Raw genomic sequence first — 24,985 nt, 5'->3', positions numbered from 1 at the left:
CAAAGCTCTCTAATTGTTGAAATGCCACCTTCTCACAGATTTTCGTGAGTGCCGGTAGGAGGGAAATTGGTCGATAATTCCCAGGAGCCGTCGGGTCCAGTCCTGGCTTCTTCAGAAGCGGCAGAAGCTTGGCCTGCTTCCAAACAGGAGGAACCTCGCCCGTAGCCAGGGAGAGGTTCACTATCTCCGTGATCTCCGTGCAGACCAATTCTGCTACCTCCGAAAGCACCCGGGCTGGACACGGATCGGCAGGAGAACCAGATTTCAAGGACTGGAGAAGAGGGAGAATAGCATCCTCCGCAATTTCCTCAAAATTCGTAAACTGTTGTCCGGAACTAGGACATAGGGGGGGACACGGACCAACTGCTGAACTGTCGGCGGGAAGAGCTGCCAAAAGGTCTTGCTGGATCCGCGTTATTTTGGTAATAAAAAAGGAGGACAGCTCCTCACACCATTGCATCGAGGGTGAGTGGGGGACGTTCTCAGCGACGGGTGCCACAAAGCTTTTAACAATAGCAAAGATCTCTTTGCTGTTGTTGTCTGCCTTGGCAATGCGCCCAGCATAGTAGTTCCCTTTAGCAGCCTTGATAGCTGTATAATAATCTTTTTGAGCAAGCCGTAAAGTGGATTTAGCCTCAGGGCTATAAACCCGTCTCCACGCTCGTTCAAGCTTTTTACACCCCAATTTCATTTCCCTTAATTCTGGGGAGAACCAAGGTTGGGAAGGGGAGCGTCTGGATCTTGTCAGCATGGTCTGCTTAGTGGAGGCGGTAGCCGCCTGCTGTACCCACTCATTAAATTTGCAGACTGCATCTACCAGAGGCGTCTTAGTTTTTGGGCGAGTTGTAGCCAAAGCCTGTCTAAACGCAGGCAAATTAATCTTTTGGGAGTGACAGATGGAAGGCGGGAGACAAAGCTCCGCAATCTCCCACTTGAATCTGACCAAATAATGGTCGGACCAGGTAGTTTTTTCAACAGCCACGGACTGGATGGGGAAATTAGAGCATACCAGGTCCAACAGATGGCCACCCGTATGCGTCGGAGCGGTCACCCATTGCTTGAGCTGAGCCAGCTCCAGAATTTCACCAAGCCTATGGGCTTCGGGGGAGTCAGGAACATCCATATGAATATTTAGGTCGCCGACCAGTAAAAACTTAGGAAAACCTAGGGCCCGCGGAACCAAATATTCTTCAAGGGAGTCCAAAAAGTGGGTAGCCAGACCCGGGGGTCTATAAATCAAGGAACCTCCTAAGGTAAAATGGGGAGAAGTTTTAATGGAGAAATGGAGAACCTCACCCCCAACATCCGCTATCGGAGGCTCAGAAGTAAAGCTCCATTCTTCTTTAAAAACAACAGCTAGTCCACCCCCTCTACCCAGGGGTCGATCCACCCTGACGATCTTGAACCCCCTGGGGACAGCAAGTTCTACGCTAGGTGCGGAGGTGCTGGTCATCCATGTCTCCGTAAGGAGCAGCACCTCCAGCTGACCATCCACCAGTAGTTCAAAAATCTCAGCGGCATGCTTAACCACAGATCTAGCGTTAATCAAACCCGCTCGAATGTTAGTAACAGAGGCGTTGACAACTGACCGGGGGGGGGATGGTTGGGGCAGAAAACCACAGGTGGGGCATTTGGACATATCACAGCTCAAATCCGCCCGCGTGCAAGGCACACTATTAGCGGGGGGAGCGAGTCTCCGGAGGTCATGGCATGAGTACCTGCGTGTCTCCGATTTGGCCATTCCCATAGAACTCCGAGCAGAAAGGCTGGCCCTGGGCCCGTCCGAGGCACGGACGGGCACAGACGGGCCCTCCTTTGGCGCTCCTTCGGCGCGCAGACGGCGCGCCCGCTGCGCGCGACCGCTGCGCGCTCTATGGTGTATCATTATTTATCGCCCAAGCCCCTCCCCGAGCTGGACCGCTAACTTCCGACCAGCCGGGTACCGGGACTCACCAAAGATGGCGCCGCCCGACCTGGCCCTCCACAACAAACGGCACAGGTAAGCCGCGGTGGACCGGGGCCCAGGGGAACCGGGAAACAGCACAGAAGGTTATTAGACACAATGCAGTTTAAAAAACATACAACACAATTCGTTTTCAATTGAGTGTAGATTAAAATTAATTGTTTAAAAAATGCGCTAGTAAATCAGTGCTGCGGGGAGTAAGTAGGCAGAAGAGGAACCCTCGCAGTCTGCCCGTCTTTCCCCAGCGAGGTCTCAGAGTGCTGCCACCACCTAGATCAGTCGCGAGGAATCAGAGCATTCAGGATCTATTTATCGCCCAAGCCCCTCCCCGAGCTGGACCGCTAACTTCCGACCAGCCGGGTACCGGGACTCACCAAAGATGGCGCCGCCCGACCTGGCCCTCCACAACAAACGGCACAGGTAAGCCGCGGTGGACCGGGGCCCAGGGGAACCGGGAAACAGCACAGAAGGTTATTAGACACAATGCAGTTTAAAAAACATACAACACAATTCGTTTTCAATTGAGTGTAGATTAAAATTAATTGTTTAAAAAATGCGCTAGTAAATCAGTGCTGCGGAGAGTAAGTAGGCAGAAGAGGAACCCTCGCAGTCTGCCCGTCTTTCCCCAGCGAGGTCTCAGAGTGCTGCCACCACCTAGATCAGTCGCGAGGAATCAGAGCATTCAGGATCTATTTATCGCCCAAGCCCCTCCCCGAGCTGGACCGCTAACTTCCGACCAGCCGGGTACCGGGACTCACCAAAGATGGCGCCGCCCGACCTGGCCCTCCACAACAAACGGCACAGGTAAGCCGCGGTGGACCGGGGCCCAGGGGAACCGGGAAACAGCACAGAAGGTTATTAGACACAATGCAGTTTAAAAAACATACAACACAATTCGTTTTCAATTGAGTGTAGATTAAAATTGTTTAAAAAATGCGCTAGTAAATCAGTGCTGCGGAGAGTAAGTAGGTAGAAGAGGAACCCTCGCAGTCTGCCCGTCTTTCCCCAGCGAGGTCTCAGAGTGCTGCCACCACCTAGATCAGTCGCCCATGGGACATGGGGTGGACGGATACATGGAGGCATTTGCATCCGACCATACATGTTATACCTAGTACTCTGTGGTACACGACTCCTTCTCCCGATTGTATTATATATTTATACCAGCCACTTATTACTATCGAATCGCAGTGACGGAAATACTGCCCAGGGGCCTCTCTGATCATTCCCCAGTGGTGTTGACTTTGCGTTTAGGGGTAGGTGGTCCTCCTTTCTGGTGGCATTTTTCAACGTGAGACCTTCAGGACCCGAAATATAAAACACACATGCATCAGGTAATTAAGGACTATTTCGCACATAACCTAGGCACGGTAGATTCCGCAGAGATTATTTGTGAGGCTATGAAACCAACCATTAAGGTTTACGGATATATCATATTGCGCCCCTCAGCGGAAACAACGCCAGGAGGCATTTCTCTGGACCGAGTCTCAGCTGATAGAATAGGAGTGGGGGGGTAGATGATGGTCCAATTCGCCTCCAATTTCTTCTTCTGCAATAAACATATGCTGATACATTGCGTGAGGAGGCCAGACAGGCCTGTTTGGCCTCGTATGGCAGAATATACCAGTGGGGGGATAAATCGAGTTCTCTTCTACATCGGTTATGTCAACAAGCACTCCACCCGCTAGCAATACCCAGTATTCTTGGCGACAATGGCTAAACGCTCACTGACCCTTCTTAAATTGCATCCAGCTTCGGGACCTACTACGCGTATTTACATGTCCCCAATGGCGCTCTGCCAGAATCTTTGATCCATCAATATCTTGAGGATCTACCCCCAAGGCCGTTTTGGACGAGGCAAGACCTGAACTAGATGCCCCCTTGACAGTCAAAGAACTGAGCGCTACCCTTGCCGACTTGCACACAGGCAAGTCTCCGGGCCCAAACGGCTTCCCGTGTGAGTTCTATAAGCTGTGACCTTACACATTATCTAGCAGCGGTACATGTGGCCCTTGAGGAGGGGAAGCTCCTGCCAGATTAGCAACATGCTGGAATAGCGGTATTTCCCAAGCCCGGCCGACACCCAGAGTAACATTCATCATATCGCCCCATATCATTGCTGAATGTGGAGGCCAAAGTATTAACCAAAGCTCTGGCTAATCACATCCTTCCCTATATGTCGGACTTGGTTCACTCGGACCAGACAGGCTTTATGCCTCATCGAGTGACTCGCCACAATATCCGACGGGCTCACTATGCTGTAGCGGCGATTGACCATTTAGAAGGCCCAGCAGCGCTGCTACTAGCTGACCTAGATACTTGTTTTCTCTCCTACAACACCTAAATCTAGGACCGCGATTCATGTCCTATATTCGACTGCTATGTACCAACCTCACAGCATCGGTTAGAGTGGCTGGTTCAGTTTCTGATCCCTTCTCCATAGGACGTGGTACCCGACGGGTGCCCTCTATCACCCTATTTATTGGCGTTAGCAATGGAACCACTGGCCTCATGGGTCCGAATCGATGCCCAGGTAGAGGGCTTTGAATGGCCAGGAAGGTTTTCAAATCGGATCGCCCTATATGCAGACTATGTTCTTTTCTTTCTAACTGAACCACATCGGATGTGACCTCGGATACTCCGCATTATGCAGATATTTGGTCAACACTCGGGCCTATTTATGAATGCTATAAAGTCAATATTGTGTCCTCTTCGCTAAAAGGCTTGGAAATGGGTACATGGGTGGGAGAGGTAACGCTAGCCACAGCCGGGTTCAAGTACCTCGGAGTCTACATCTCGCCCTCTCAATCGGTGTCGTGGAATAGAAACCTCACCCCCATTTGGACGCGTACACAGGCTGAGATGGAGCCCAGGGCGCGTATGCCCTTATCCATATTAGGAAGGTTGGTGATATTTAAGATGGTATTCCTCCTGCGTCTTCTCTATCAGCTTCAGAATCATCCCTTTCAGATATCAGTCTCCTGGTTCCGTCAGCTCAATTCACGACTATGCCGCTTCCTATGGAATGCTCAAACTGCTAGAGTTGCGCTTAAAACTTTCTTCCAGTCAGCATACTGCGGAGATATAGCGACCCCTGATATTCAATTATATCAAATATTAAAGAAAAGAGAGAGGAACCCCAAGACACCAAAGGGGTAGGGTACCAATAGCCAAAGTTAGACAGCAATCCCCTTGGGAGCAAATATATAGCCAACAACACTATTCGTCACACATACCCTCAAGAATTCTCATTCATCAAGATGGACCAACCCAAGGAAGCACATACTATGAATTAAAGAGTCAGTTCAGTGCAAAAATAACAGTAATTATTAATAATTCTTACAGTTTATTACGTACATCAATACATATAGTACTTAATCACAGAGTTAAAAATCATACATTTCAAAGACAAATTTGAAATTCAAATATGTCATTCAGATTTAAAAACAAATGATCACAGTAATCAATACAGATTAAAAACACAACGACCAAGTGGGGCAAAAAAAGCAGCAAGAAAAATTATTTCAAATCAAGAAAATATCACGATGGTCAGACAGATAAATAAAATATAGATGCACACAACTTGAACAGAATAATTACTGTTAAATATCAATAATCAAGTGTTGCATTCTTCATTAATCCGTGGTGTATTCTAATACAAAGCATCGACGCGTTTCGGTGGGTTCAACATATTTCCCCCACCTTCTTCAGGAAAGAAAACTTCTACCCACCTCGTATCAATAGTTCTAAATAAAAATAAAATATTATAAACAAATATACACACATATAAACAACTTATGTTTGAACTGACTTGATTCGAAAGTCCACAGTAGCCTTCTACACCAATACACACCTAATACAAACCCAGCATTCCATCTCCTGGTACTGACCGACTGGTGTATGGGAATAGCAGCGACTTGGCTACCAAGTGGAGAAATGACTCATGGGTGATATACTAGCCCATAAGCTTTTATACACCCCAAAAGATTTCCGCCTGCCACATGTGTGGTTTCGGAGTTTGGAATGAATCGTTGTGCAGGATGGTTTGGTGGAAAAAACTGACGAGAGGGATGCCCCTTTGGCAGAGCGGCCTTATGCTGTAGGTGTCCACCTTGGTGGGGTTTAGACAATGGGATGCCATAGGCATTTCCACGTTGGGGGATGTAATGCAGGGTACCACCATGAGATCCTTCCAGGAGCTCAGGAACGAATTTGCTGTGCCACATACCCAATTTCACAAATATTTACAACTGCAACATGCATATGTCACAAATTTGGAATCTCTCCCGGAGTTTAATCCGATTGAGGCAAAGGTTTTTATGGGGACTTGGAGGACCACAAGACTGCAAAGATATATCAAACTATAGTGACAAATCTATCCACAACCATGGATAAATGGCAGACAGACCGTTGCCCCCTGGACAGTGACGACTGGACAGAGGCCTTGGAATCCCTGAGGGGCGCCCCAATAGCTTCTCGCCTCAGACTTATTCAGTTTAAGTATTTACACCGTGCTTATTTTACCAGATATAGGCTATGGAGGGCGGGGTTGATAGCTTCTCCTACATGTTTACAATGTGGTAGCGCAGAGAGCACACTTATCCACACCATTTGGGAATGTACTGCGCATGGTAGGTTTTGGAGGAGGGTTACAAATTGCTTATCAGAAGTGTTGGGATTGGAAATACCGTTGTCTCCTAAGCTTGCCCTCTTACAAATCATGAAAGAAAAAGGGGGAAACATCTATAAAAGACACCTGTTATTCTAGGGCCGTACACTGGCAAAAAGAGACATAGCTAGGGCATGGAAAGATCCGGTGCCATCTAAACTCGAAGCCTGGAAGGCAGGCCTTGATTGGTGCATGGGTTAGAAGCAGCCTATTTTCAAAGAGCATGGATGCCCGCAAAAGCATCCCAAAATATGGAAACGTTGGGCAGATTTTAGGGTCTCATTTTGGAACCGCCTTCACCACAAACTACAGATGCGGGAATCCTCTGAGGACATATCACAGGCGAGAGGGAAGATGCAAAGGACTATAATGTATGAAGTATGGCGTGATGGGCATGACATATGGACTTCTACGCAGCAAGAGACACAGTTGTTTCTAAAGTTAGGGTCTGATGTTTACAGACCCGAAAAGTTAATTTCTTTGTATTACAATTGTCGTATAAAAGTCACCAATTTGAAAGCTATTATATTGATCAATATATATTCTTTTCCCTTTATAAAAAATGTGTTTATCTTATCTAATAACTTAATAAAAAAGAGTTTTGAAAAAAAAAATCAGAGTCATTATCACAGGCCTGGCCTTACTTTTGTCCTCGCATGACATCCAGAAGGCCTCGGTAGAAGTTCCATTTTTTATCTCACTTGCGTCATCCCTTACTTTCATACACTGGGCATCCTGTACCAGTCCATGTCCGATCTCCACTCTTTAACACTTTGTGGTTTAGCCGCTCCCCATCGGCAAACCATATTCTGTTTTGCCACTGCAAATCCCAGAGTGGGTGGTAATCTAGTGTACTTCTAGTGTGGTAATCTAGTGTACTTTCAAGGACATTCCTCACCCTAGATATTCAGAAGAATCGTTCTGTGTGAGACCTCAGTCATGAGGCCCTCGCCCTCACAAAGGCTACCACAGACTCCATCCCCGAAGCCCTCCAACATTGGGCATTCCCAGAGTGTGGTCAGGACACCCCTCCCCCCTCGATCCCAGCTCCTCACTGCACTCCACACCCCGTCTCACTCATCTGTACTAACCCTGTCCATCTTTTGAAAGAGTATTCATGTGTAGATGGACCTAGGATGCACACGGAGTTAGATCAGCCTGCAGGACTCTAACTGATACCTCCCTGGGTGATGGGAGTGCCTTTTTCCATTCCTCCTCTTCTTGCTCTCCATCATCTGACTCCCATGCCTCTTTGAGCTGCAGCAAGGGATCTTGGGCATTATTTATTATTTACAGTAGACATGTGAGACTGCTTTTGCGAGGAGCGGTTCCTTCAGCAGTCTGTCCTCTGGTGATGAGGTTTCCTCCAGTGGGAGAAAAATTACAGGCAGATATAGAATTGCTTGAGAAAGAAATTAATAGTATGCCACAAAAAGACCTTATTGTAAAAAACCATGCAATTTTGAGGCTGATTCCAATTTTTAACTACAACTACAATAAAGGATACTTTTTGGATACGCTTGGAGCTCATTGACTCTGGGAATGTAATCTAGAAGGGGCATCAATGCCCATGATGCAAATCCTACTGAGGCCCGCTGCTGAAAAGTGAGAAAAATAACAGGCGGAAATAGAAATGCTTGCGAAAGAAATTAATAGCATGCCACAAAAAGACCTTATTGAAAAAAAACTATGCAATTTTGAAGCTGGTGTCCAATTTTAACTACCATAAAGGATCATTTTTAGATACACTTGGACCTGAGACCTTTGTCGAAACATCTGGGCCGCCCCACCCAGCCCAGTCTGGTTTCAGAACATCTTTCAGCACGGAGACTGCTTTGGTTGAGGTAGCTGAACCGATCAGGGAGTGCCTGGATGGGGGCGGCAGAGCGACTCTGATTTTACTGGACCTCTCTGCCGCCTTCGATACGGTACCTCACTAGCTTCTCCTCGCTCGGCTCTCATCCATCGGCGTCTCTGGTGCGGTGTGGGCTTGGTTGAAATCCTTTTTGGATGAGCGCTCCCAACAGGTCTGGATGCCCCCCATTTCATCCTCTGCCAGGAATCTTTCAACTGGAGTCCCGCAGGGCTCCACTCTGAGCCCGCTACTCTTTAATATCTACTTGACTCCTTTGAGTGCCCTGGCGGTTGGGCTGGATGCCAAAATTATGGCATATGCCGATGACACACAGCTCCTGTTTACATGGAAAGGATCTGAATTGTGCACCAGGGATGCGCAGTGGTGCTTATCAGCTGTGTTTTCCTGGCTGGCCAAGGCGCATCTCAAGTACAATGAAGAAAAATCGGAGATATTGCTGTATGGCAAATTTCCCCCGCTGTTTAGAGAAGCCTTGTGGCCACCGGACTTCCCTTGCCCACAGTCAGAGGGCAGCCCGGCCAAGAACCTAGGGGTATGGTTCGGGGAAGATCTTCGGTTCTCCGAGCATATTAAAAAGCTTACTGGTATCTGTTTCGGCACACTTAAGACCTTTAGGAAGTTTTTCCCTTTGCTACCGCAGCCAGCAAAGGAAATGGTGGCCCGGGCACTTATCCTTTCCAGGCTTGACAATGCTAATGCCTTATTCGCTGGCATTCCTGGCTATCTAATGAACAAACTTCAACTGATTCAAAATGCGGGTGGCAAGACTTTTATTTAACACCTCCAAACGTTCCAGTGCAAGGCTACTTTTACTTGACATTCACTGGCTACCTATGGTCCAGCGTGTTCAATTTAAAATCCTGACCATGGCCCATAAAGCCCTGCATGACTCTGGACCTTTGTATATTAGGAAGCGCGTGGCCTTTTACAAACCTGGCCGCCCGCTTCGCTCCACCTCTCTTCGCCTGCTGGCCATTCCCCGGTTTCGTCGCTCTGGGATGGGTGGCCAGTCGTGGTCAGTAAAGGTGGCCACTCTATGGAACAGCCTTCCCGGCCTTTTGCAACATACTCAGGACCTTCGCATTTTCAAGAAACTTCTGAAAACTCATCTTTTTAATCCCGCCATCTAATTTATTTGAGCTCCCTCGGCTTAAGTCCATCCGCGCCAAGATACTCCTGAGTAATTGTGCGCGCTATAATTCATATATACCATAACATAACTTGGAGCTCATTGACTCTGTTCTGGTGCACCTTCCTCCTCTTTACGAATAGTTAATCTGGTTTCCAGTGGAGTTGAAGTGCGGCGAACTCCGGAAGTTGATGCACAGGCTTTCTAATTTTTTCTCAGTTTAGGAGCTGAGGTGCTGAACCGTGGTCAGCCACAGTTGTTTGTTTATTTTACCCATTTCGTTATTCTTCCTGAAACTAGCTCAATGCCTTTCTTAGTGAAAATCTCAGAGTGGTTTGAGGTCTGGTTTGACCACAAACTTCTTCCCTCCACAAATATTTCTTTAGCTTCCTTATCGCCCAAAACACAGAGCAAGGGCCTCACGTTTAATTACAGAATAACGAGACTCCGCACCTTTCAGTCCTCGTTATACAAACATAATGGTTTTCATGCCCGCTGTTCCTTTCTGTGGTCTCCTAGACCTTCAAGACTCGCATCTGTAGTGATTATAGACACCTTGCAGGGATCAAAACTCTTATGTTTTGGAGCACTATTAAGTTTTTCTTTACAGACCGGAAAAACTCTCACCGACATCATCCCAGAAAAATTCAACCACGTTTTTGAGAAGCATCCTCATGTTCACACTTAGTTCTGCAAAATTCTCCTCAAATTTATTGTAGTACTTTATCATTCCTAAAATTTCATCAACTCTTCCTTGCAAGTAGGAGCACACATGTGCAAAATGGTATTCACCAACTCAGCCTTTGGCATGACCCCATCCCCAGTGATTCTGTGACCCAAATAGTTGATGGTAGTAGTGGAAATTGACAATTTTCTGCCTTAATGGTTACATTTGAGTTTTCCAGCTTTTCCAGCGCCCCTCTAAGATGAGTACCATGTTCCTGCTTATCTTTGCCAAACACAAGCATGTCGCCTTGATAAACACAGACCCCCTCACAAGCCTTTAGAACTTTCTCCATGGCACGTTGAAAGACCGACGTTGCTGACACTAAGCCAAACGGCATCCTCACAAATCTGTATATGCCAAACAGTGTGACAAACGCCGTGTAAACTCTTGAAGACTCCTTCAACTCTACCTGGTGGTAAGCGGATGCCAGATCAATGGTGCTAAACACCCTTGCTCTACCAAGCAGCACCAATAACGCTGATATATTGGGAAGGGGATACCGATCCACTAGGACATTCTTATTACGATATCTTAAGTCTACATAAAAACAGAGACCTCCATTGGACCTGCGAGCAGCCAGAACAGGGGCCAACCATTCATTGCCCTCAACCTCATCAATTATTCCCCCATTCTTAAGTTTTTCGATTTCCTTTTGCATTTCATCCCTAAAGGCCAAGGGTACATTCCTCACTGTACCGCATGTTGGTTGGGCCCCAGCACACAAGCATATCTCAAACTGAAATCCCTTAAGACACCCAAGCTTATCTCTAAAGACATTGGGAAATTTCTCTTTGATTTCACACCCAACACCACTCTTGAGAGATGTGTTCTCTTGAATCATGTTCACTTTTTCCATCAACAGAATGGGAACGTTGCTACTTTGGTCAAGCATAACACACAAATCTCCCTGGTGAAACCAACTTATTATACTATCCCCTTTTTCAGAGACTTATATCTTCCCTGAAACATAACGTTGTTTGTACTCTATCAATCCTACAAAGTACACTTTCAAACGTATAGGTTCCCCCCTAAGCTTAAAGGATTTTTATCTGGTTTTAGCAAGGAAATTTTGTTTGCACGATTATTATGAAAGAACACGCTTGACACATTCTTGATTTTGGCCCCTGAATCAAAACCCTCGTGGACTTTCCTTCCACTAAAATGGTATCCACGGACAGGTGTTGCTTTTACCATCAGCATTACCAACTTGCACAACAATCTGCCCACACACGAAATCTTCTTCTGTATCCTCCGTTTCAAAAGACTTCACGTTAGAAGAAGATTGTCTTGCCTTACACACAGTGGCAAGATGTCCCTTATTTAAACATTTTGAACAAGTTACTTTGAACACAGGGCAACTCTTGTCATTAGCCAAGTGACCTGTTTTGTCACACATGTAACACATGTGCATTGTAACGTTGTTCGTTATTCCACTTCCTTCCAATTTAACAGTAGTTCTCTTACAACCCTCTTTCACCACCTGTACAGTCAGCTCCTTATCTTTCGCTGACCTGTGGAAGGAAATGCTTATCTAATTGTTTTATGCAAATGTCATATTCATTCAAGTCTTGAGATTCAGAACTAGTCGATTCCGGCAGATGATCAAAAATCTCTTGACCCTCTGACCCCAAACATTGCAAAATAATTAAAGCCCTGCGCTCTGCACTCAATGATGCCCCGCAAACATTTGCATAATGTTCAAAAACTTTCTTCCCCGTTTGCCGTTTGATAGGCGGCTAATCTGGGGTCATTAGAAAGACGGGTGGAGCAGTAAAGGTTTGCATTTTCACAGAGAGTTTAAGAGAACTAATGAATAAAACAATGTGCAGAAATCTTAACAACCATCAACTAAGACACAATGCAGATGCCAGAATCCTGAGACAGGAGTCCACAATCCAAGTGCGCCTATTTCTTAGTAGGCAAACGTGGAATATGCATCAAGTGCGCCTATCGCTGAAAAGGCAACATGGAATATTCATCGAGTGTGCCTATCACTGAGTAGGCAGCATGGACCATGAAGCAGGCAAAAAGGTTCAGTAGTCACCCCAGATTAAGACTCTGTGTATTTAAGTGTGCCTATCACTGTGTAGGCAATCCAAATCTGATAATCCCAGCGCTAGTAGAAAGAGACTGGGATAAATCAAAGGTTCACGCTCCAGCTTCCTTTGGAATTGAGCGTATTAAAATGACGTTTGCGGGCCCATCTTTTTAAAGAGGAAGGTGAGAGGTCTAGTTTCTAACCACCAAGATGTGCGCAGACTCAAGTAGCAGTGTCCTCCAAGGGAACACGGAAGAAAGCGTTGAGCCGGAAAAGCGCATCAAACCGGAGTGGGCCCCCGCAGTGAAATGCAGCTCCGTCAAGCCAAAAAAGTGCACCAAGCATGAAAAGGCCCCACCACAGTGAAAGGCTACTCTGGGGAATTAAAACATAGTCTCAGGACAACAGAAGGGCGAAGAAAAACTTCCAACGCACACTGAGGGCCCCACAGAGAGGAAGTGAAAAGGAGCCTCGATGTAGTAATGGCATCCCCAGTAATGCAAGATAGAGCAAACGTGCAGACGGACACTGCAACAGCAATGATAAGTGAGTACTCATGACCTCTCTCTGGGTGAAATATTTGTCCAATAGAGTTGTCCACAGGAGAGTGTCCTTCAACAAGAAAGTAGATGAAGTGGTTTGTTAGGATCTTCTCTCAACTTAGTTTTGAACTGCTGACTAGGCCAGTGTAAGATCCTGATATCCAGTTGGCAGAAAGGATCAGTCAAGACAGGTTTTAATTTAACAAATCGGTTTAATCCTTAATGAGAAGATCCCATCCATATCCCAGCAGCTGGGTCCAGCAACAGTCTCCCCAGTTTTCAAATACAAACATTCCAACCCTCCAGTGACAGGGATGCCACTCCAGTGATTACATTCTATGGTCACCGTGGAGAGCTCCAGCAATCCAAGACACAGATGCCACACCAGTCCATCACTCTGGCTACATTTTACGCTCCCCCTCACCCCTGTGAAGAAGAGGATAGACTCCACCGACTGGACCCAAAATGATTGTTGTCATTCTACCTTGATTGTACTTGTGAGTTCCGGCCTGGTTGATCAACTCTTCATGGGGTATGTCAAGACAAGAAAGGTAAGTCGGTGCAGAAGCGGATCATCTTGCGATGTACAGTGTTCTGCATCTGCTACACAAAGCCAAAAAGAAACCTGCTGCGGGTTTGCGCGCTTACTCTACCAGAGTCAAGGCTGTGACCACTGTGTTAGCCCCCCTGGTTCCTTTTCTGTATAGCTGTCAAGCAGCAACTTGGGCTTCGTTGCACACGTTTACAATGCACTACTGCTTGGACAGGTACATCATTCGGTCATTTCAAATCTAAAATGGAATGTTTGACCTGATATCAGGGGCAGCCCCTCCAGCATGAAGGTCACTTTGTCCTGTCAGTCCTACAGGACTTTTTAGTCTTAATCCGTATTGTAGTCCCACCTACCGGGAGGTATTGCTTTGGGCATCTTTCCTAATGTAAGGAATCTGCTGCTAGAAGCAAGTTACTTACTTTTGGTAATTATCTAGTTGCAGATTCCTTACCGAACCTCCCTTCCACCTCGCTTGGTGAATGGATTATAGTGTAAATTCCCCTATTAGGGTCCTAGCTTCGCACACTAGTGGCCAGTGTACCTCATGGCTCCGTTCTTATGATATGGAAAGTCGTGAAAAGAAACTGTTGTCAGCGTACTGGGATGGTACACGTTTAGGTAGCTCACATGTTACCTCCAGCGCAGACGACCCCACATGGAGCCAAACCATACCACCTACCGGCGCACAGGGATACTGCTCACCAAAAGTTACTGGATCCAGTCTGATGCCTGGGGACTCTACTAAGGTAAGGAATCTGCGGCGAGATATAGTCTCTACTAGATAAGGTGTTACCGAAGGTAAGTAACTTGTACTATAATACGTTTTTGCCAGCCAACAAGGCTGATTTGTCAGTATCTTTACTACCTGTATTTATTCCATTAGGCTGCAGCAGCTACCTGCAGTAGAGTAGAAGTTTCCAAAGTTGATGCCTAAGGTTAAATAAAAACATAACATTCAATGTTTGTCTGTCTGATATTTCCTGGCTGGTGTAATATGAGTCGTTAATTCTATTGCTTCCAGTAATCTGAATGCAATCTTCTGAAATTAGGCCACACCAGAATAGTTTTTTTTATTACACATCACAAGTACAACGTGGACACATTTTTATCCACAATGAACTTTTTCCGGTTATGTTTGAGAAAATTGAGTACGTTCTGTTTAGTATTTTGTCGACAAATTTTCTTTAGCTGGTCAGCAATACTGCATCTTATTTTTTTTTCGCTACTCGAGGCTCACCTTGCAGTGCAGGTGGCTATGACACATACTTCAAACATTCAGTAGTTACTTCAAATGTTATCAATAGAACTAGCCGGTAAAACAGTTAAGTGCTTTTTTTCTTAGAGTTTTTTCAGCCTGCAGGTAATAGATGCAAAAAATTACCAGCGCTACCTCAACCTTTCATTAGGTGGCGCTGTGAAACAAAACTATGCTAGATACTATACAGGATTTCTTTGTCTTGTCATTATTATATGCATGTTTGTTGTCATGGTTGCATCACACACAACCCCCCTGCTTTGATGTCAGTAGAACAGCACTTTGCTGTAATTCAACAATCATTCTGCATTCAGCAAGCTGTTTCGGTCACTGTTCCTATGACTCCTACATCAAACAATGTGAATCCTGCTGCAAATGAAAATTTTACATGGACCGATTTTTGGTCTCCAAATAAGATAATGTTTGTAACTATTAGGGTTTTATCACGTACTACTTAACTTAAAAAAAAGTAAATGTATTAAAGTTAGTAATTTCCAGTTAACCGCAGACTTTATTGTCGATAAACTGTAATATTGAACTTCTATTTCTATAACATATCAAACAGTGCTAGTTACTAAACCATTTGCAGGAATAGTTAAAGTGTGTACCCCTAACACTTGTGTCTCTGTCCTGTCAGGCGTTCCCTCTAGATCTGTACACTGACAGCTTCTTTGAGAACAGGAGGAATGCTGTTGAGACTCGGATAAAGCTCATTGAGGAAGCGTGCACAGAAACCTTAAAACTAATGATTGCGGACGTCTGGAAGACTCAGGAGGGCAAAGCTGCAGCACTAGTCAGCTGGGAACGGTTTACTTCCCTAGAGCAAGCTCAGGTACATAATTCGGGCATTTCAAATCTAAAATGGAATGTTTGGCCTGATATCAGGGGCAGCCCCTCCGCTAAAGTGGAGGAGGGTTGTCCCACTGTCAAAATAATATGGTAATAACAATGTTATCCTTTAATTTTTCATTACTGGCTATGTAAAGGTGTGGGCGGGGCAGGACTGTGCTTCCCGCAGAGCAGGGGGAGGAGTGGTGGCACTCTCTTGGGTGTGCATGATGGTTTGGCCGGCCGTCTTGGGCCTGCCAAGCCATCATATGCACTTGGCATATTCTCCACTGGGCTGAGTGGTACAGCCTGGGTGGAGAACATGCCCAGCCTCCCAGTCCCTCTCCGAGTGCTAAACTACAGCGTTGTGATTGGCTAGGGGAGTCAGGAGCCTGGGTGCTTCCTACTTCGTTGACTGAGAGGACGGAGGAAAGGCGGCCACCGGGAAGGTAATTAAAATAAAAAATCCTTTTTCTTTTCCCCTTTTTTTTAATATATATTTTTAATAACTTCCTTTCCTCCCCGCCTCACCACTGCTGCCCGGTAGCAGCCACTACGGCAAGCTATAGGCTATAAACTGTGTCTGTTTGACAGCAAAATAGGTATTGTGAAAGAATATTGAGTTTTATGTAGACCTTAAATGTAAAGCAATGAATTTCATATAGTATAGTAAAACAGTGTAGCTACTAGTTCGTTGTAAGTGGCAGCTGAACGGCTGTATCTAATATATGCCATGGTGTACACTTTTTAAAGCAATCATATCTTTCTCTGCCTCTTCACTCAGTAAGCAACCCACTCACTTTGGTTTCTGTATGATGTAATATATTGCACATATAAGAAAATACTGTTAATCTATCATTATTCACTGGGTTGAAAGTTGCAGACATATCACCATCACACTGACTCTTGCCAAACAACACAAAAAATGCATGTAACAAATACTTTTCCTACGTGGCCTCCTTTTTAGGTTTTGCCTAGCAAATGCGCACGAAGTGCGCATGCGCTAGAAAAACCTTATGTCTTACAGTGTGGAACAGGGACTCGCCCCCTGCTCCCATTGGCTAGCTCCATAAATGGAGGCTAGCCATTGGGAGCCGGATCTGTCCGTCAAGGCCGGACCAGATTCGGGGGCGTTCCCGCGATTTTTTCGCTCTCCACCCACTTCGGATCGTCATCGCGGCGGTGGGTGTGTGTTATTTATTTATTTTTTAGTCGCCCCGTTTTCGTCTTTTTACAAGTGTTTGTTGTTGGAGTTGGCTGCAAGATTCGAGTTCCCACGAGGCGATCAGGTAAGGAGCATTTTTTTTTATATAATTTCTTTTTTTTGTTTCATTTGTCGGTTCCGCCGTGTTGTGTGCTCGTTGGCTCGTGAGCTCTGTTTCCCGCCCCCCCCCCGCTGTTCGTGTCTGTTCCGCCCCCCTCCCCATGTGTCCGTTCTGCCCCCTCCCAATGTGCCCGTTCCCGCCCCCCCTCCACTTTCACTCTCCGTTGAGTGTTTTCAGGTGCCCAGCTGATAACAGTGCGGAAGGAAATTTGTATTTGCAAAGGGTTTAGAGGAGTCTGGTAGAGGCCCGACTCGGCGTGAAGTGATGCCACGGCACGGCTTTCGAGCCTGCGAGGGCCTTCCAGACCACCTACCCCCGCTAACCCCCTGCTCTGGGCCGGCCTCGGCATGCACGGATGCCACTGCAGGGGGTTCCAGGCAGCGAGGAGTCTTCTAGACCCTGCCGTGTGCACCGGGACCCTCACAGCCAGAAGTCAGGGGACCTCACCAGTCTCACGGTAGTCACGTCCCTTTTTACTCATAAATGCATGGGGTATTATGTAGACACCTGATCAGGCCGCTTTCTTACGCAAAGATCCGTGGGAAGGGGCCTCCAAATGTAGGTGTCTGACGGCCTCCCCTCGAAGGCTGCTTTCCCCCGACGTGCGCACAGACCTCGGGATCTTTGGCAGGCCCCTCTCCACTCTCCATCACCCCGCCCTCCGGGCCCGGGTCTGGATAAGCACTCCAATGCCCGAGTGAGACTGATCGGTTTCCAGTGAGCCTCCCCCGCCCAGACAGCAGCAGGCCGGGAGCGCTTATCGGCTTTTATAAATACACACACTCGGCTGTTTAGGCTGGAATTAACTGGGTCTTTCTCTAGTCGCAGCGCCTGTGTGGAGAGCCGGGGCTGCAAGGTGGCAGAGGTGGGAAGGAACGGGAGGGAGGGAGCGGTAAAGGTAAGAGAGGGGAGGGGACCGCGGGACGAGGGTAGGAGGATGACTCCGGCATTCTGAACTGTCACTGGTTACACACTCAATATGTCTGATACTGTACTGTACACCCGGAAGTGCGTAAGTATTGAAAGTCCACCATCGCCTGGAACATATCAAGTTTAAAGTCGAGTTCATCATCTTCTGCCCCTGCTCACAGCAAGGGCTATGCTTGTAAACCTAATGATGGAAGAACCTTGTTCTCTCTAGGTACAGCCAGCCAGAATAAAGTTTTAATTGCTATACAAGTTAATTTGAAGATGAACCACGTGTGGTTGAATAGAAACACTGTCTCTTACAGGGATGACCTGCATCAGAGTGGAAGACACTGATCATTCACCATCGTGGGTTAGGATATTTCACAAGGAGGCATTTTCTATTGAATTCCTCTTCTCGAGGCGTTCTCATCCAGAAAAGTCTCCATCATGCTGCTCCATGTCTTTCCATTCAATACAACTTTGCAATATTGTAATCTCCATGGACACCTCATAAAGGACAAATAGAAATCAAACAGCAAACTTTTGGAACACCTTTAGCAATGTAACAGTGAGCAGCAGTCCACCCCTCACTTGTATTGGCTAGTCAGGGGAAAGGTAAAAAATGGAAGTTCCCATAACGTTTGGAAAATTTCCTAAACTATTACCTTTTTCTTTAGCCTTTCTCATGCAGCGGCCTGTTAATAGTAAAGGCCAGCCCATATATGTGTTCAGGTATTTCTAGGTTTGCTGTGGGTTTGGGGTTACCGCCAGTGCTTAGTAGAACCGGTCTGTTTCAGAAATATGTGTAGCATTGGCTGTAGAGGAACATTGCAAATTCATATTGTTTAAAAAAAATCGGCACCCTTTTACAAACTATGGGTGTGTTATATACCTTTATCATCCTTGTCCAGATTGGCCTAAAAAGCTTTCTCTTTTGCTTCTGTTTTACTGGTACGTCTATGGGATTTAAGATGCTACTAATTTTAACCTATTCTCTCTATCCATGGGAATTCCTGACCGGTACAGGTGTGCAGGATGGTGCTGGCTTCATATGGGTGTAATCATTGCGTCCGGCTTTTATTTAAATCAGCGTATTGTTCCCCAAAACTGTGTAGTGTTAGGGGTACAGTCCCAGGGCTGTTGGAAAACAAGGCAATACTACATATTTCTTATACTATTTATCCAAATAAATCAACTGAGTAAAGGTACACCTCACTCCCCTTTTAGATAGCCAGGAGAAATTCTTGAAAATGGCTGATTTTAAAATTACTGTAAAACTGAGCCACATTCTCTCAATTTACCTATGTCTTTAGCCTCCTTGTGCAAATTCATAAATGCATTATTGTTTGAAAAAGAGAGAAAACATTTCTGAAAAAACACCACAGCAGTGGAAACAACCAGTAAGAATGCACTCTTTGTGGGCCTCTATTTTGTAGCATTTACCTGTATTTTTTGTATTTGTATTTTAAGAATTTCGGGAAAATTATGGATATTCTTGGATAACTGTCTTCTTAATTCTTGAAGGAGATTTCTAGACTGTTGGAGTGGCAGTAGGCTGACACCCCTTACATTACTCAGGTAATCAGAAAGTGGAGGTAGGAACGATTGTGAACGGTTGAGTGAAAATATACTAAGAGTACTATCTGGGTGACTCCTTAGACTATTGCTGTGCACGAGCTAGGAGTAAGAATCAAGAAACCCTCAGCACTCATCATACAGGATGTGCAGTCTATCTTTGACCAGTATTTACCTCTCACTGGCAGCATATATATTCAGAAGAGCTGCACGTCTGCACAGTGGGTGCACCAAAAGCAAACCAGTCCACACCTGCCCCACCCAGGCGGCAGATACACTGCTCATGTGCAGTATACTAGAGAGGACTTGTTGACTTTAAGGATTAATTTACAGGAGAAAAGAAAGGTAGCAATACACTTCCAATCACAGATCCCTCACTTTGTAAATATTCCCCCTAGCACCAAACTGGATGCGAAAACTCAAAAGCAATACCACTGCATGCTCCTGAAGTGCTGAGAGGGTCCTCATACAAGAGCCAATCAGGCACACCATCGTCCGTTCCTTTCTCTCTGCGCTTTCAGACATGGATCCTAAGCTCTGTTTTTCCCCCAAAACTCTCTTTTGTACCAGTGTACAAGGGAAATATGTCACCTCCCAAAACAATGGAGTTTGTGACGGACCCCCACGAAGTAAGCCTATGGGCCCTGGAGTTGGAACAAAACTACAGGGCCTATGACTACTGCACATAGATAAACCCTAAGGCTGTACAGGACATGGAGACGAAACTGCCAAATCAAATCAAAATACTATGTGCTGCGACTGGTTGAAGTGAAAAGGAAGGTTCCATTCCCGATCCCGAAGTCGTTCCTGTGGCTGATCCTTGTTGCATTAGAAGTCTTTGGGTAAGTCAAAGAAAAAGCCAAAAAAGTACAAGCCGAAATTGGCCCCTTCACATCACTTCGAACTTCAGAGAGAGCACAAGGGCATCAGAGTGCCATCGGATCTCGCTTTTGAACTCTTGAAGAACCAACTTCAAATTTCGCCCGATGCAGCCCAAATTTCTGGGTCCATTAGCAATGTTGCAACAAATAAGAGGCCATTAGGGAAGCTATGCTAGGCATATTTGTCATGCTTCCAGGTCCCTCTTTGGCCCCACGGATTCTTAGAGACCTCCATTCGGGGTCTCATCGGGAGGTTCACTTTCAGTGCTATTTGTGCCTTTCAACCTGCCTTCACAAAGGTTTCAGCACTGACTTTGTTTCCGGTTACACTCCCTGTGCTAGATCCCTTAACATCGATGTCAGTACCAACACCAGAAAATGATCAGCTACGTATAGTGTTTCCGACTTAGATCTGGCCTCATCTCAAACTTGACTGTGACCACGTTCTGACCCCACCTGAATGTGACAGTAACATCTGTGATAAAGGAGACAAATTTGTCCCATAGTTTGATGAGAACAATTGGTTCACCGATTGCTGGAGGCCAGTGGCCTAGACACCTACTCAAATACTGGACTTGTCTCTTCTCTTGGTCCTGAAACCGAGGACAGTGCTTCTTTTGCCATGCTGATGCGACAGGATTCGGCGGTCCTTGACCTGCAACTCCCTACCATTGCAGTGAATGACTAACCTCCTGACAGAGATTCTCCAATCTGCTGATTCAACAAGACCCTTACAAATACCCTGTTGGGCATATGTTCTGGGCCTCCAGTCCTTAGGCAGGTAGCTTGTCGCCACAGGCTAACTCCGGGTGATCCTGACTCAACACCTTACGCTGGAGAGTCTTTTAGTACAGGAGTTCACAAGCAGACTGAACCCTAAATGCTTTTCTACGGCCTCTCCGGACTCTGAGCCCAAACGCTTGACAAATTTTGGCAAGTGCATGTTCTTTTCTTCCAGTTGTGCTTTACATTCGGTCAACACCAGCTGCCTCTTGGGTCGCAACAGCCTTGCTTTGTGGGATACAGTAAGTCAAATGCTGCCAGCAGTTCCAGAGAACCAATGGGTGTAATTGACCAATAAAACACAACAGAATACCTGAGTTAGGACAAAAAAACTGAGAAAAAAGTTTAGAACAGAATAACCTAGCTGAGATGGAGTAGTCCTTTTAAAGGACAATTTCCATCACCCTTCATAGATGGTATGCTTCATCATCAGGAATCTCCTCGCACCATCATACCTAGTTAGGGTGCATGCTACAACCCCCTCAATGAGAGGGAGGAGCACACCGGATGTTTTAGGAGATATGATAAATACCCTTTAATGAGCTTGGTGAGATAAGTAGAGCATAAAAGAAACAGTGTGATAGTTAAAACTGACTCCAAGGTACACAGATACCTTTATTCATGTGTCACTGGATCAGGATTAAAAAGCAAGACACTGCAGGAAGGATTAAACCTGCTGGATTGTGTCACCAGGATAGGTCAACATGTTTCAGCCTGTAACCCTTGGATGAGGTGTTGCAGCTTTCATCAGGACCTGTAGTGCTAGTGCTTCTCCTTTTGGCTAAGCCACAGAAGATGGCCGGGATGTGGCAACATTTGTTATTCAGTCTGGCCTGGACACAACTGATTGCTTTGGTTGGAAAATAGGCATGAGTGTGGTGCTTAAGTGCCATGCCTGGATTAGGTCTGTGTGTTTCTCAGGGGATTTTCAAGCATTAATGGATATGCATTAGATAGCTCTTGCCTCTTTGGTAAAAAAGTGAACTAGTGGAACACTTTAAGGAAAGTCGTACCACAATTCGTTCCCTGAGGCTGTCCACCCTTACTAGGCAATTTCTCAAACAGTTTCATCCCTTTAGTGGATATGGTAGGGGTTTCAATTTCACCAGCTCCAGACCCTGCTGCCAGCAGAACAACCTTCACAGCTGAACCAGCTCTTAGGAACTGATACATTTTATAAAGACAAGGCCCAATTTACATTACCCAACAATCCCATTCACGCTGGGTTAGTTGTATTCCATGTATCTATACCAACTTACCAATATTCATTATTATGTATACCTATTTTACCAAATATGGCGATCCAATCTTTGTAAAGTTGGTCAGGGTAGACAAATGAATATTCATGAAACAAATACACTAATAAAGACAAACTAATTGGTATATTTAGAATATTTAAATAATGTGAATGAATGCTCAAAAACATCAAACCCAGCACCAATCATAGACAGTCACAAAGCAAACAACACCAGAAGAGAAAAATGACAAATTCACAGTCGATGACAATGATTTGAGGAGTGGATAGGAGAAGAGACACATGTTTCAGATAGAAAATAAATTTGCAAATATTTATGCAAATTAGATATCAGGCTAATACTAACCCAAATAAGGAAACACTAACTCCTGGCCGGGAAGTCAGCATGGACACTTTAAGTAGATTTGAAAGGGCAAAGACTAAGATTCAGGAAACACAGAAAAAACAGCAAACTGCTGACATGCGACGATCTCACCCCAACTTGCATCAAAGATGTCTGTCCTGACCCCTCCCTCCAGGCACCTCAATTATACCCTAAAACCCAAACAACCATCCCACAGAAGTATCTAACTCTGGCTTTTCTCTACTTTTGATGGGCTAGGAAAGGGGGTGTATGGTCACTCTACTCTCTACACACACAGAAGCTACTAAGAATTTATTGTTCTTGTAACAGCAGTGACCGCAGTTTTGTGACCCAGGAAATATTCTCAATTCCACTATCACTTGTTTCCTCCACTCCGGCAGCATGTAATACTTTGTATAACAATCTTCCGCTGAGCGCCTCCCTGCAGAGAAAAGTTCTCTCCTCATTTATAGTAATGTCTTTTTGTTCAGAATTTGGCAGCTTTGCAGCTCTCCGAAGGGCAAATTCGGACTCCTTCTGTTCTGCTCACACCTCATATTTTTAAATATTTTTCTTCTGTTTTAGTGTTTAACCCTCAAACTGACATGCAGAACAGAAACCCATGCTTACTTTCTACAGAGAATGAAACACAAACATTTATTACTTTCAAAAAGATGTTTTCTCTACGCACCAACACAAATGCTGCATCCTTCCCTGCCCAATCCATGTTAATATTTAATTTCATTTCAGCCAACATTAGTAATGTGCACTTGAAGCAGCATTGGTCCTTTTATTTTTCATTAGCTAAAAAAAAAAAAAGCAAGATTACGGCCTACTTTTGTAGTTTATCTTCACACTTGCGCAGAAGCTTTTTTCCTCATGTTAGGCCTTTCCATTAGATTTTCACTGGACGTTTGGTAAATATTACTGAGGGTTCAATCCAAGCAGGTTTATTTTTACCCTGCTCCATTACAGCCATTTCATGACTGAGGCTGCTGGTCCCAGAGACAATGTTTAAGGCATCAGGGTAAGCATGCAGCTGAGTACCCCACACTTCTAGCGACCACACCACAAAACCGCTCTAGTGTGTCCTTTATGACACACCCTCACTCTTTAGGGGCAGTACAGGAGGAGAGACTCCATTGTTCGGTTGTCAAAAGAACTCTCGTGCACTACATTAATTTTACAAGGGACCATCGGATCGTTGACGATCACTTTTTTTTTTTTGGGCTTCTCTGGATTAAAGAGGATCATGGCAGTGCAGAAAAGAACCATGTGTACGTGGATAATCCTCTGATAAAAATTGGCTACTTGTGAGCTAAGAAGCCAACACCTAAAGGGTTGAGGGCTCATTCCACTAGAGCCACAGCTGCTACTACTGTTCTAGTACACTGAATGCCTATCCTGGATATCTGCCAGGCTGCTATATGGGTATCAGTGCACACGTTCACAAAACACTATTGCCTTGAGTGATAGGTCTGTCTGAATGGGAGTAAAAAATTGGATTATTTGGGGTGGGTGACTACACAGGTCAAGGAATAATCACAACCTTTGTTTAGGGGAACCTACAAAGTCACTGAACTAACTTGAGCTCATCCCCCTGGTTGCTACGGCACAGGGCATTTATGCAATATCAAAACTGTAATAAAGCCAAAAAGCAAAACAACAAATATCCTAAACTGAATTAGAAAAATAATGTAAAGGATTATAAGCAAAAAAGACCCCCAAATTACAAAAATTCAATATGGGGAACTGGAGATATACATTTTTAAAGTTTTAAGTAGAAATAGTGCCCAAAAGCACATAGTTCCTTTTTCTCAATGGTCAGAGACCATGACCTATGGGCAATTTGAAGATGGCCACAATGGGACAAGAGTCATATACACCAGACAGGTTTGCTCTGATGAAAGATTTTGCCTTCAACATAGTCTTTTAAATCCCAATCCACCACAGTAGTACACTTCTAAAGTCCCCCAGGACCTCAGCCAAGGGACTTGAGAAACTCACAGGGTGTCAAACAGAGGCCAACAGCAGGGGCCAGCCCATGTCCAGTTGCCAATGGTCAGATGTACTTCCAGGAATAGGCCTCTGACAGCTTGTATTCCTGTACCCACACAAGAGGTAAGCCACCTGACCTTTAGTGTTCACTTCTTTGTCCTAACTACAAGAGGAACCAGGTTCAGTCCTCCAGGACTCATCTCAGGTCATAGACAGCAGGGCCAACCCCCTACTGATCTTCCGCAAGTTTTGAAAGTGTTCTGAAGTGGGTCCATGGATGTGCCACGTTTAACCCTGGCACTAGCTAGTAGGTGGGAATGACTCCTGGGCACACTCTAA

At 45.5% G+C, this 24,985-nt stretch overlaps 1 protein-coding gene across 1 annotated transcript in view; it reads left to right on the top strand.

Annotated features, from left to right (window-relative positions):
• FAN1 (FANCD2 and FANCI associated nuclease 1) overlaps positions 1-24,985 on the top strand; it is a 234,852-nt gene that overhangs the window by 183,995 nt on the left and 25,872 nt on the right. The window contains exon 12 of the mRNA XM_078684916.1: positions 15,387-15,581. Within this exon, the coding sequence (XP_078541042.1) occupies positions 15,387-15,581 (195 nt within the window). The remainder of the gene's footprint in view (positions 1-15,386; positions 15,582-24,985) is intronic.

This window comes from Lissotriton helveticus, chromosome 3_2 (genome assembly GCF_964261635.1).
Source record: "Lissotriton helveticus chromosome 3_2, aLisHel1.1, whole genome shotgun sequence".
NCBI classification, from domain to species: Eukaryota; Metazoa; Chordata; class Amphibia; order Caudata; family Salamandridae; genus Lissotriton; species Lissotriton helveticus.
The sequence above is the reverse complement of the archived record's forward strand: the minus strand, read 5'-3'. Positions and strand labels throughout refer to the sequence as shown.